Genomic DNA, 12,525 nt, shown 5'->3' with positions numbered 1-12,525 from the left:
AGGGCAGAAAACGAGCCGCACACTCATCCAATCATCGACACGAGTGTACGTGCTAGAAGAGCCCATTATCAGCACTCAAACGACAACAATGTCAATCAATACTGTCCATCAAAGTATACGAAGCTCAGACACCTGCTGTATGTACACTTTCTGCTTCATTTAAAGTGGTTACATACACACACACACAAATAGCAATTACTCTGCTTTGAACACCATATATTTGCCCCTGGGGATTTCAAGACACTTCCAGTCTAATCACCATTTATTTCAAATATTCAACACTTCTACAAAGACTAATAAGTGTTGATCTCAAGAGAAAAGTGGAACTGACAGAGCACAGAATTCAGCCTGTTTGGTTGTGTTGTGTTAACACCTCTCTAGACAATGGACTGCTAATTTGTCTAATATGAAAATGTGACAACATTATTTCACTGTGCCATTTAACAGCATCCATCCGTTTGTGAAGGCAGCGAATGTGGGGGCTGTGAGAGAGGTGACGTGTAAAGCTATGCAGTTGCCATTTCTACTTGTTACAAATGATGATTTCCTGACAATTCCTATTCTGTTGCTCTACTTACAAATCACTAATTCTAAAAGATGAATTGTTGAAGTAGACTGTTTGCTTATCCATTTAGCTTGCTACTAGTTATCTAAAACATTCATCTTTCTGCAGGTTTGCAGCGAAATTCACATTGAGTGAGTGAGTAGAATTTCAGCTTTCGGCTTCAAACCCCTACTATCACCACATTGGAATCCCACGGGATATAGGATTAAAACAGTGAGCCAAATGAGGATCAAAAAGGCCTGTAGAGCGGTTAGCCTAATTCACTGTTAATATAAAGAACAGCTGTTAAAATAGAAGTTCTAAGCAATAAAAGTGCCATAGTTTACACAGTGGAACTCCACATCCTACATGGGACCACACCTTAATGCTAAGTTACTACATATATACGCAATCTGAGGGGAATGACCTCCCCATGGTCGCCCTTCTCGCTGTTTCCTGGTGAGAATGACGAGGCTGTGAGTGAGAGTGTGAAGGGTCTAGTTCCAGATGTAAGCAGACAACCAGAGGCCGGCGTAAGAAAAGCACAGGAAACAGTTAACTGACATAAGGGATCATGACTCAGGGTGTGTGTGAGTACACAGGACCTGAGCTCAGCCAGGTCATGCTATAGTCACCGTAAACCTTCGTTTAGGTGTTTATGTGACTCATTCCTGTACAGATTGACTGAAGTGAATCATAGTGATGAGTCAAATCCTGCTCATCTATATATGTTTATGGGCAAATTAGTATTTTACGACCCTGTTTCCGTCTCCATTCCATCTGCATTTACCAGTGCCAAGAGATCAGACGGACGTAACCCAAACAAAGAGCGCGTATGTTCCTGAAGCTTGAGGGGGAAACCCTATGTATTATATATGCTGGGAGGAGATATGGTAGTGTAGTGTGACCTCTGTATGACAGGGGTAGTGTCTGCATGAATAATGGATAAAGATGTGTAATAAATTATGAGATATGGGAGAGAAATGCAGCATGGGGATACTACAAGTCCACAAGGAGGGAGGGAGCAGCAATGAATGAGGGAAAAGCAGCACTGGTCTGCCCTCTAGTGGAAAAGACATATTGGTTGGGTATTTGAAATCTGCTTAAGAAAACAAATATTGAACTGTTGACTTAACAAGTGTTGAAATGAGAAGTCAATCAATTAGTCAACAGAAAATAGACTGAGAAGGATTTTGATTATCATATCATTGTGAGGGGATATTTCACAATTTATGGCACTTAATACCACACATATTCTACAGATTAATTGATTACATATACAAAAATACCAATCTAAATCTCCCTAATACAACCCTGAGCAAAATGAAGATTTAGATTCTACATGTTAGTTAGATTCTATGTGTTTGTTGTATTCCATCCTATTACAAACATAGTATGTGGCTTTAAAGATTATGAAGACATTTTAATACAACAGTAACTTAAATTTTGTAAGAAATTCACATATTCCTTTTGTATTTGCTTGTCTACATATTTGTGAGTAATTTTGCTATAGTCTTTCTTTTACTCTTGCTGTCTTTTTTGTCACTGTCCTAACTACTTATGTTGATACAACCAAATTCTTTTACATCTGTTTCACTGTTGAGGTGATTTATTTATGCTGTCGTCAAACGGGAATTTACTCTTTCTCAATCTTTTTCCCTTGGAAATGTCGCCATTTGCTTTGTCTCTTCACCATGGCCAAGACCAGATACAGAATAACTGTACAAGGTTTCGAACTGTGTTGCAATTGATTTCCTGGTGACTGGGGGTGCATTTTTGTGGTTTCCATGGAGACATCAAGCTGTAAATAGCACAGGGCTGTTTTAAAAATATTTGTTGGACGAGCTCCGTAGCTCACATGTACACTGCCAGCATCATAGTTTACGGTGAGATAATATGTTTTTGTTCGCTGTGCTTAGACGTGGTTGGTGAAACATGATGCTTTGTCAACCACTGAGCTAAAAATTGCCGTGTCATATCTCCTCTTTTTCAGGCAAGAGCCACAAGTGCTCCAAAGCTAACCAAAGAATTTCATGGAACACAACTTAGGTCATTCATCAGTAGACCTTCTAAACTTTATTTCTTATGTGTACTGATAGGAATCTCGTAATTCTTATTGCCTAGTCATCTAGTCATGAGGTGTTGGTAAATAACAATGCGAAGACAAACAACAGCCACCAGCATAATCAATCTCATGACCTGTCCCTGTGATTCAACTGTCAACTGTGTTCACAAAGCTCAGTACACAGTTTCTTCTAGTCATCATGTCATTGTCATCAATAACAGCTGACAGACAACCAAACATGCTCACATTATATGGCTGTGATCACGTCATTCCAGTCCATTATTTAGCAGATAATAAATGGAGCTTAAAGACAACAACCCTGCAAACTTCAATCTTTACTGCCACAAACAGAGAACAGCCACAACTGTGTGCATAGGTGATGGGAGAAAATGATGTACTAATTACAGAAGAGAAACAAAACTTCAAAAACATAGAGAACCTGTGGAACAACAGCTGACACGCCGATGAACATTTCTGAAGTTGAAATACCCCATGTTTTTTGAAGTGATCTCAACATGAAATCCTTTAATTCAATGAATCCAATGCACTTTAAAAACAAAAATCATTCTGAACCTGACAGCTCTGACTGATCCCTCAACGGCTTGCCAGATTAAGTTACATTTTTGCTTCCAAATACATCTGCTTTCTAGCTCTGCCAGTGGGTTCTGGTGAGCCAACGTTGCAAGGGGTCCACATGGAAGTCTGCTGGCAAAGCTAGCGGGCTCGCAGCTGAATGACAAGATGGTCTCTGCGAGGGGTTCGATAATGGTGACATAATGCTGGACTCTGCCAGAGGGCTACTTTTTGACTATAGCAGAGCCAGCTGCAGGAAGGGGGGCTACAGCTGACCGTGTTAGGGCAGAGACTGATCAAGACGGTGCTGGTAAACCACTAACTACAGGCCTGACTGCGGCTGTGTGGTTGTAACAGAAAACAGGTGGCAGGATTCACCTCACAAGGAATGCTATGACCCTTACTGAAACACACCGACCTGTTTTCTACAGACTGCAGCATTAAGAGGCGATAAAATATCCTTAGTACAACTCACCCATTCCCCAGGTCATCAATATCATCGTCATCTTCATCATCATCATTGGGGCTCTTCCCGCCGAGGTCGCTGTCGCTGAGGTAATCTCCCTTCAGGAGGGCCGGGTCGGAGTCATCCAGGGCTTCGATGAGGTTGATACGAGAGGTGTGGCTGATCCGGAGGGGAAGAACGTCTGACTGAGTGTTGCCTGTGGACGGAGCATCACCAGCCTGCAGACGGGGGCTAGCTTGACCCTGACGCCAGGACAGCGGAGAGGAGCGATTTGATAGACTGGAAATAGAGAAGGCAGCAGCTTCATCACTGTCGTAGCACATGGTCCCCTCTACACAGCTATGGAACGGGAAAAAGACATAAGATAGGGTTTAATTTTATTGTCACTGCATGGATTACTCTGAAATGCAATGTTTCTCACACAGTGAGTTAGGAAGCTAGGATCAGCCACACATAGCACCAATAGTGTTAAGGGCCTTGCTCAAGGGCCCAACAGTGGCAGGTTTGCATAGATGGTTTGAACCTCTGACCTTCTGAACAGAAGCCCAAAGCCTTAACAACTGAGCCACATCTAATAAATCTTCAAAGAAATGTACTTCTCTAAAACACTAAAAAGGCCGGGCACAATTTTAACAGACAGTGTGTGTCTTTCATTTCCTCTTTTTTCAGAAAAGCTTAGGATCTGCTGCCTCTATCCAATCATCCCTCCTCCTCTCCCCACCCTGTATCCTCTTCTCACACGGGGACCTCACAATGAAAAGCCTCATACTGATTTTAGAGGGGCTCAAGGATTAGTTGGGATGTATATGAGAGTAGCATGCCTTTGTCTGTTTGTACACATGCAAGTAATATGGCTGGGTGAGTGTTTCAATGTGATTTTCCTGGCAGAAAACATGCTTTTATACTGCTCTGCGCTCCACATTGAGCTTAAAATTGCAAGCACCGTCACTTCACATTTTTATGAGCCTACAAATATCGGCATCCCTAACATCACAATCACATTCCCTGTGCCAAAGCAGCAAAGCACATCACTGCTTAGCGCCTAGACTGAGAATGATGAGAATTAGCATATTCAAAGTTACTCGCTTTCAAACTGTGTGGTGACGGCGCATGCATTTGCCTGCAACATTAAAATTAATCTTGTGTGCATGATCCAACAAGAACAGCCAAAAAAGACACTTTTGAATTAAATGCTCACATAAAACAGGCAAAAAGGAAGTAGAAAGAAGTTGAGTAAGAAGACGCTACCCAATTTCTTCGATGGATTTGTGTCTTGTTATGTATATACAAGTAAATAAGAGATGACACAATTTGCTCGCTCACCAATCCATTTGTTTAATTCATGCAAATCTTCCGCTCCAAGCACAAATTTTTCGCAGGATATATGACATCTTGTTTGCACATTAACCTTCCGCAGGCAGGCTGTAGGCCTCAAAGCAAAATGTGTCTTCAGGGATAACAGCGAGTGATTCAAGGTTATTACTGTACAATAAAAGTATGAATGGCAAAGGAAGCGTAATCCAGCAGGGAACCATCTGCTGATTTGTTCTTCATGTAGCGCGCTCCCACCGAGGGGTACATAGCAGGAGACGCGTGGACGGGCGGATGGAAGGGAAACTCTCAAGGACAAAATCTGAAAGACACGCCGACCACAACCTAAACCAGTCCAGGATGCAGAGGAAGGAAGAGGACACACACACACATGCATGCGCGCTCACGTGCAATTAATCACAGCATCATTGTCTGTACAAATGTGAGTCGTGAGTGCACATTGGCAGGGTTGGCTTTGAAGTCAGCTTTGAGCTAATCCTGCCTCAGTTCTGCATTAACCAACGCAAACGGACAGCAGAAGAGGCGGAAAACGACAGACTAATGGCAACTGGTCTATCAGGAATAGTGATATTGATCTGAGAACCCGCAGGCTGTAACCACCACACCCCAAAACACTGTTAGCAACGTCAATAAGAACCCGCCCATCTTAACTGCTGTTCTTTTTTCACTAACTGTTCCTGTCTCATTTTTTTGGCTATTGTTTTCTTGTTGTTCTGTTGATGAGGTCCTGTTTCTTTGTCTGTGTTTGTGCGGGACTCACCTGTGGCTGAGCTGCACCCCTCTCAGGCTGGTCATGGTTTCTTCCAGGTTCTGTCGAAGGTCCAGAACATTTTGAACGGTCCTTTTCCTCTGGGACTCTGGGTCTATAGGGGTGCACACACACACACACACACACACACACACACACACAAGTACAAAGGGATATTTTTAGAGATAAAAATGCCATGTTACATAACTTGCAGAGAGCAAAATCACTGACGACCTGTTCAAATATTTTACAAAATAAACCTGAAGAATTGAACAGTGCCTTAATGAGAAAAATTGCATGACAAAATATTAATTATTAAAAGATGATTGTGGCAGTTTCCTTTACTGGCCGTGCTAAAAGCTGACCACATAGACTGGTAATCATTTAATGTTCAATCCCTGCACAGAGCAGCCAAAATCTAGGATTACACCTCTTCATCAGAACAAAACCTGAAAAATAAATCTATAACTGGGGAATAAAATGATGAAACTACAGTACAACAGTGGCCCTTTAAGCAGAGTTGTTTTTCCAAATGGCAATGGAGCAAAATAAATTAAACATGATGCAGACAGACAAAAAGAAACAAACAAGAAGAGACCTTTAAGAACACACTTTAGTATTATTCAGTCAGTGGACAGCCACACAGCATCTGTCTGCTGTCTGTCTGCCTTGACAGATGGATCCCACTTTTCTTCCTCTCCAACTGCCCTTTGTCGTGATGCCCTGGTGCCTGTTCATTGCACGGTGGCCTTTTGCCCCTTGCTTACTCAGTGGCAGAATAAACCAAAAGCCGTTATCACTTAAACCCACCAGGGGACACATTGGCATTTGTTTCACCCTGTCTTAATAAAGTGTAATCTGCTCAGATTGGGCCACGTAGATTCATGCTGTGCATATATGTGTGCACATGTCTTTAGCCTGCTGCCACAGGGGGGCCGGATGATTGGATGCAATCAAAGAAAATAAGATTCTCTTAATCGTCCCAAAACACTTGAGCCACTGCAACACCAAACTGGCTTAATCCCTTGATTCAATGATACAAATGTCCAGAATTTATGCTCAAGAAATTCCTAATAATAAATCGAGCTTCAGTTTCGAACTGATCCAACATTCAGTCCTACTATCACAGAATTTTTAGTCTTAATGCTTATATGTAGACACACTTATTTCACACAGAAGAAAATAATTCTCCATACATATATAAAAGATTGCATTTAGTCAGTAAGCTAATCAAAATATTTAAGCTGCATTACATGACCTTTACCCCTGCACTCTTTCAATGTCTTTCAAGTGGATTTATGTGTAATGAGGGGGTCATAATAAAAGTGTTATGGTGATAAGATATGGGGCAGCCTCTTCACCCCTGAGGTTCAGTCAATAGACCATTAGAAGCGGCCAGCTGACTCCCAAATAAGAGCTCTACCTTGGCCGAGGGGCAGGGTGACATGAAAATATAAATGAGTTGTGTTACAAAGTTGTTTTTGTCAGATATATATTTAATATTTAATATTCATAAGTATACTTGCAAGATCTTCTAAAATGCATAGCGCAGTCGCTGCTTTTCACCTGTATTTAATTTGCTTTAAAAGTGGTAACAGTAACTCACAGGAACCAGGGTCTAGCTGTTGAAAGTAACCGCACATGCACACAATCACACACTATTCAGAACCGACAATCCAAGAATCAGTCCAGCTGGCTAGTGAGGAGGTGAAGGGGGGAGGAGGCATTCTAATGAGCGAGGAGGGCAAATCACAAACTGCCAGAGGTGTCAATCTCAACAACAGCTGCAGACTGCAACAGTGTTTTCACATACATACATTTGTATGTATGTATGTAATTGTATGCATAGTGAGTCTGCTCATATGCAAATACACCCAGACACAAGGAGAAACAAACACGCCTTACAGATTTATGAAGCTGGATTGATTTTTCCTAAAGTCCCATAGACAATTGATTAGGCAACCCTGGGGGACAGGCACCTCAGTGGAGAGATGATGAAGTCATTGTGATGCAAACCTCTGCAACTGGAACACACATGCATACACAGACACACTGAGAATGTTTGCTTACAAAAAAAATCTCTACAAAAATAGACCCTCTTCGTTCTCTAGGTGGTGCTCATATGAAGCGTACTGTTGCACGGTGTGAAAATTCAAACTGTAAAGAGCCACTTTTCAGCTTCAAAATGTTCAGTTTTGGTAATACAGTCATACAAAGGTTTAACAGGAACAAAGAACTCCTAATACATGCAAACACAGACAAGTCTGACACACTCTCGGGCACACGCACGCAGGCTTTAATTGGGCGATTTTAATTACCTTAAATGAGAGCTTTGTTTAACACTGGCGTCAAATTGATTAGATACGGTCTGCGTTATTGTGCGTGTGCCTGTGTGTGTGTGTATGTGTGTACGAGTGCGAGTGCTTGTCTGTAAAAGACTTCCTGTCCCGCCTCTGCCCTGGCCCCGGTGGTCCCAGCTGGCATGGGGAGTGGGTGAGGCGCTGGTGGTGGTGGGGGTGAGGGAATTAGGGATGCAAATATCCCTGTCAGGCCTGGCAGCTCACCAGGGGTGCAGATAAATTACACTGATCTGGTTTAAACTGAATGTGTGTATGTGCAAGTGTTTTTGTGTATGTGGGTGTCTGTTGGGACGGTACCTCCACCTGCCACTTCTGGATGCATTCGTGAACTCACTCCAGCTCTGAAGAGGCTATGAAACCAGCTGAGACGCCTTTCGTAATGGCCCACTCAGACTCTCGAAGCGAGAGTCAGCAACTTAGACTGAGAGTGTTTTTGTAAGTGCATGCATGTGCTGCATGTTGAGGGTAAATTCTCTGCATCCTAATGCGAGCCTGCTCTCAGTCAAGACAGACAAAGCAGGCTGACGGAAAGCCAGGCTTCAAAGAGGCCAGAGAAAAGCAGTGCTATGGATGTAAAGGAGGAAAGCGAGCAGACAGTTTATTTTGGAAACCATGTTTTGCCTACTGCACCACAACAAGATTTGAGATGATAAGACAACATAAATCTATAATGGATATGGCTGTTTTCTCTCATCTTGTGTGTGGTCAGGCCACAAGCCCGTTAGCAAGAACTGCTGACCTTTGAATTGGCAGCAATGGTAAGAGGCTTGTTTTTAACCCTTAAGACAGCAAAGACGGATGTTTCCATTATGCTCCAGACTTTAAATTGGGTTTGCCCGTGACTACTTTCGGCTGCAAACGAAGATTCATTTAGTCTGTGTTTCCAGGAGCACTGCAGTGTACAGTATGTAGTACTGAATCAAAACATAATACAGTGAAACATTTATATGTTCTTAACAGCTGCCAAACAGCAATGGAATACAGAAGAGGGATGTTATATAGACAAGGATTAACTATTGCTGGGATAAATGTGTTTTTGGTTTTTCAGTGACATTTTTGACAATAAGAAAGATAAGAAATATTACCGGGTTTGTATTATAAGGGAAGAGGAAGTGATAAAACTGCATCATGTGGATATCCGATGGCTGCCAGACAGAATTGAGTGAAGAGAGAAACTGCTGTCCACTTCACTTCCTCTCTTGGGTCACTTGACTCTCCTCTCCATTAGAAAGAAACAAACTCCCCAAAGATACACTAATGGTTGTGTCCTAGCAGGAGTAGTCTGCCACTTTGTGTGTCTATATGCGTGTAGAAATTTTGTGTGGTAACACTGCATATCTGCTCTGAAAGTGTGGTTTTGTGTTGTGAATATAAAGGTGTGTCTTCACAAAAGACAGACTCCAGGTCTGAAAGGAAAGCCAGTGTGGACGTATATTAAACTTGCATTGTTTCTAATGGCCAGCAGAGGGCCAAAAAAGTCTGGTATCAAAAGTCTATGAGAAAATAACCCTACTTCTCACTTAATCTGCTACCTCAGTATACATTTTCCTCATGAGTTTATGGTGTTCATTTCTAGTTTCGGAATTTTGAAATAAGGCATGATGTTTATTTTGTAAATTATGGTCATATTTAGAGAAAAATAGACAATAAAGTGGGGTTTGTTTTAGGGTGAGGCTATTATGTAATTGACAGCTTGCTACTGTATCACCGTGCACAGAGTTCTTAGGTTCTTCAGTCAGAGTCACACTTTGCTCATTACATCCCGACAGCCAAATTCCAAACGCGAGGCTCCACAAACCAGTGGGTGATGTCATGACTGCTACATCTATCTTTAATGTAGTGTCTTCATCTGCAAGAGGTTCAGTTTTGTGGGGCTACGACTGAAGGTTTGAGTAATGGCTCTCATTTCTATTCTTTCCTTCCTTTCCCTCCGGAGTTCATCTGTCCCTGTCCATGTGTGCACATATGTTAGTGTCAGCATAACCTTCCTCAGGCTACAGCACCCTTAACGCATGATAGATGGGTGTGGTTGAGCATCAGTGGCACTACACCGGAAAATATCTGTACCCCCAGCGATATGTCTTCAAAAATAGTCATCAGCCAAAGCGGCCGTTAGCTGCAAAGATAATCATTACAGCATTCCTGACAAGTGAGATACAAGAATCCCACAAACAGGATGCTTGTAAAAACCTTTGTGGTTTTCGTTATTGTTTAAGTTTCTTTAGGGAATGGTGGCAAAAGAAGGAAAGACAAGACAAGGGTAGAGGATGTGATAGCCCAGATATACGCCTGCAACTCAGCTACTAAAATGGGTAATTATTTAGTATTTTGCTTGTGAAGACCATTTCAGTTAATACACATAATCCCCGTCTTCTTCCTTTTTCTGAGCTCTGACTTCACTCGGCCTCGCGTCACAGCCCCACACTGACCCTAGACAGTTTGCAAAACAGGAAGTATTACAACATACAGCCATTCCTGCACATCTGGACGGAGCGGACAAACACGCCAAAGCACCCAAATGTGCATCCACGCACTTGCATACACACAAACACACATGCACAGACGTTCATCTGCTTCACCGGGATGTCGCAACAGGATATTAGAGCCCTTGAAGATCTCATCCGATATGTGACATGAATGGCTAATGAGCATGTCAGAGCACAACATTGCATCCGTGTACTCCAAATCTAGGCAAGTTGCTGTCTGAAATGCTCTGAACGATGCAGCAGGCTTCCCATGACAGGACAATTAGTGTATCAATGCATATTTGTGACAAGGGGAAGATATCGAGAGATAGTCGGTGATAGTTTGAGCAGCTGACTGTGAAATCCATTTAAAATTGGAAATCCTTATGCAGAAGTAGATTCCATAGGAGGGACATGGAGGAGTAAACAGTGGCTGCCTTAGACACATAGTTGCAGAAGTGCGTCCAAACAGGCTAAATAGCAGCACGTGCAGCAACTATCACATAGTTAAAACCTTCAAACTTTGCTCCCTTATCCTCTCAGCTCAGATCTCCTGGCTCTTTGAACACTGACCCAAACACCGACACACATACAAACACACTTGGCACATCTCCTTAACCACGGCCCTATCTGCTTAAAAGTTCAACGCTATCCGCTTAGAGAGGAAGATGAGGAAGCTTTAAGAGACTTGAGGGAAGTTTACTTTCACAGAAAAGAAGGTCAAGACCTCACTAAGGTAACACTGAAAGAACATCTCATCTCTAGCCTTCCTAATTAGACTTCAAAACACGAGGGGGGGGGGGGTTGTGTGTGTGCTCCTTTGTGCCGAGCTGCACAGGATGAGATTAAACATGTCAGAGGTGCTTCGAGAGTAAAGAGATGAAGAGAGGCACAATCTAAAACACACGTGCCTCCTATAAACAAACATGGTATGCCGGTAAGGCTGTCAAAAAATGTTTCACTTGCAGGAAAATCAGTGGACTTGAGTGTTGCTGTGTGTGTGGCATCGTGAAAAGTCAAGCATCTAGAACTTTCGCTTGTATCTGTTGTGCTTCTTGGTCAGACTTGAAAACTTTCAGACTGGATCTAAATCAGAACAAATCTAAATACAGATTCATTCATGCGAGCACACAGCCACATACTTGCACACATACTAAATAAACCCAGCGACGAGCCAAGGCAGACCATAATGTGTGGCAATGTTTGGGTGTATTTTTGTTCAAGAGAGTTGTTTCCTGTGGAACAGTATTTTACAATGTGCTTAAACCCAGCTGCAGCTCCACTCTCACATGTCAGACACAGTCTGCACTCTGTGTGCAATCCGTGCACTGCTAATGAAATGATGGGTGAAACAGTAGAACCGCTGACAGCAAGGAAGTAACATTTACACAGTGTTACAAAACGTATACAATGAAGCACATGGACGGAAATAAATATTTAGATAGGTGTGAAACACTTGTCTTTTCAACATGATTTTGGAAATCTGATTCTAAGCATACTTTATGAGATGTGTACTTTTTATATGGAATCAGTTAGTTTTGATTTAATTAATTAACCTTTCAAATATTTTCTCAATTACTAGCTTGGTTTGTAAACTGCAGAAACGCCACGGATGGTGATTGGTCGACTGAAGAATTACTGCAGTGACATGAGTTTATTCTTGTATGTGAAATTTCATATTGCAGTTTGTATGGATATGTATCAAGATAGTGTATATTTTCTTAGTTAAGAAGCTGTATATGCAAAATGTAACCTGATGACCAGTAAATATAATAGCTGACCTATCAAGATAGTTCATCAAATTAATACAAAAATACAGAAAATTCAATACTGCAATAAAGCAAATTTGGTCTTATAAAATCAGAGAACACAGACAGCTACCTCAGTATGGAATATCCAGCAGCTGACAAACTATTCCTTCACTCTAACTGCATGTTTATTTACAGAACATCTGGGCCTGGAAGCTCACTCT

General features: G+C 42.0%; 1 protein-coding gene across 13 annotated transcripts in view; it reads right to left on the bottom strand.

Moving 5' to 3' along the window:
- LOC111573845 (neuron navigator 1-like) overlaps positions 1-12,525 on the bottom strand; it is a 94,382-nt gene that overhangs the window by 46,913 nt on the left and 34,944 nt on the right. For 12 of the 13 annotated variants that reach the window (XM_035951875.2, XM_035951876.2, XM_035951877.2 and 9 more), the window contains 2 exons: positions 5,741-5,843; positions 3,658-3,987 (listed from right to left, as the gene is read on the bottom strand). In XM_035951875.2, the coding sequence (XP_035807768.2) occupies positions 3,658-3,987; positions 5,741-5,843 (433 nt within the window). The remainder of the gene's footprint in view (positions 1-3,657; positions 3,988-5,740; positions 5,844-12,525) is intronic. The other variant, XM_035951880.2, reaches the window with a different exon arrangement.

The sequence above is a fragment of the Amphiprion ocellaris genome, chromosome 8 (assembly GCF_022539595.1).
Source record: "Amphiprion ocellaris isolate individual 3 ecotype Okinawa chromosome 8, ASM2253959v1, whole genome shotgun sequence".
Lineage (NCBI taxonomy): Eukaryota > Metazoa > Chordata > Actinopteri > Pomacentridae > Amphiprion > Amphiprion ocellaris.
Note: the sequence above shows the minus strand (reverse complement) of the source record. Positions and strands in the feature narration are given on the sequence as shown.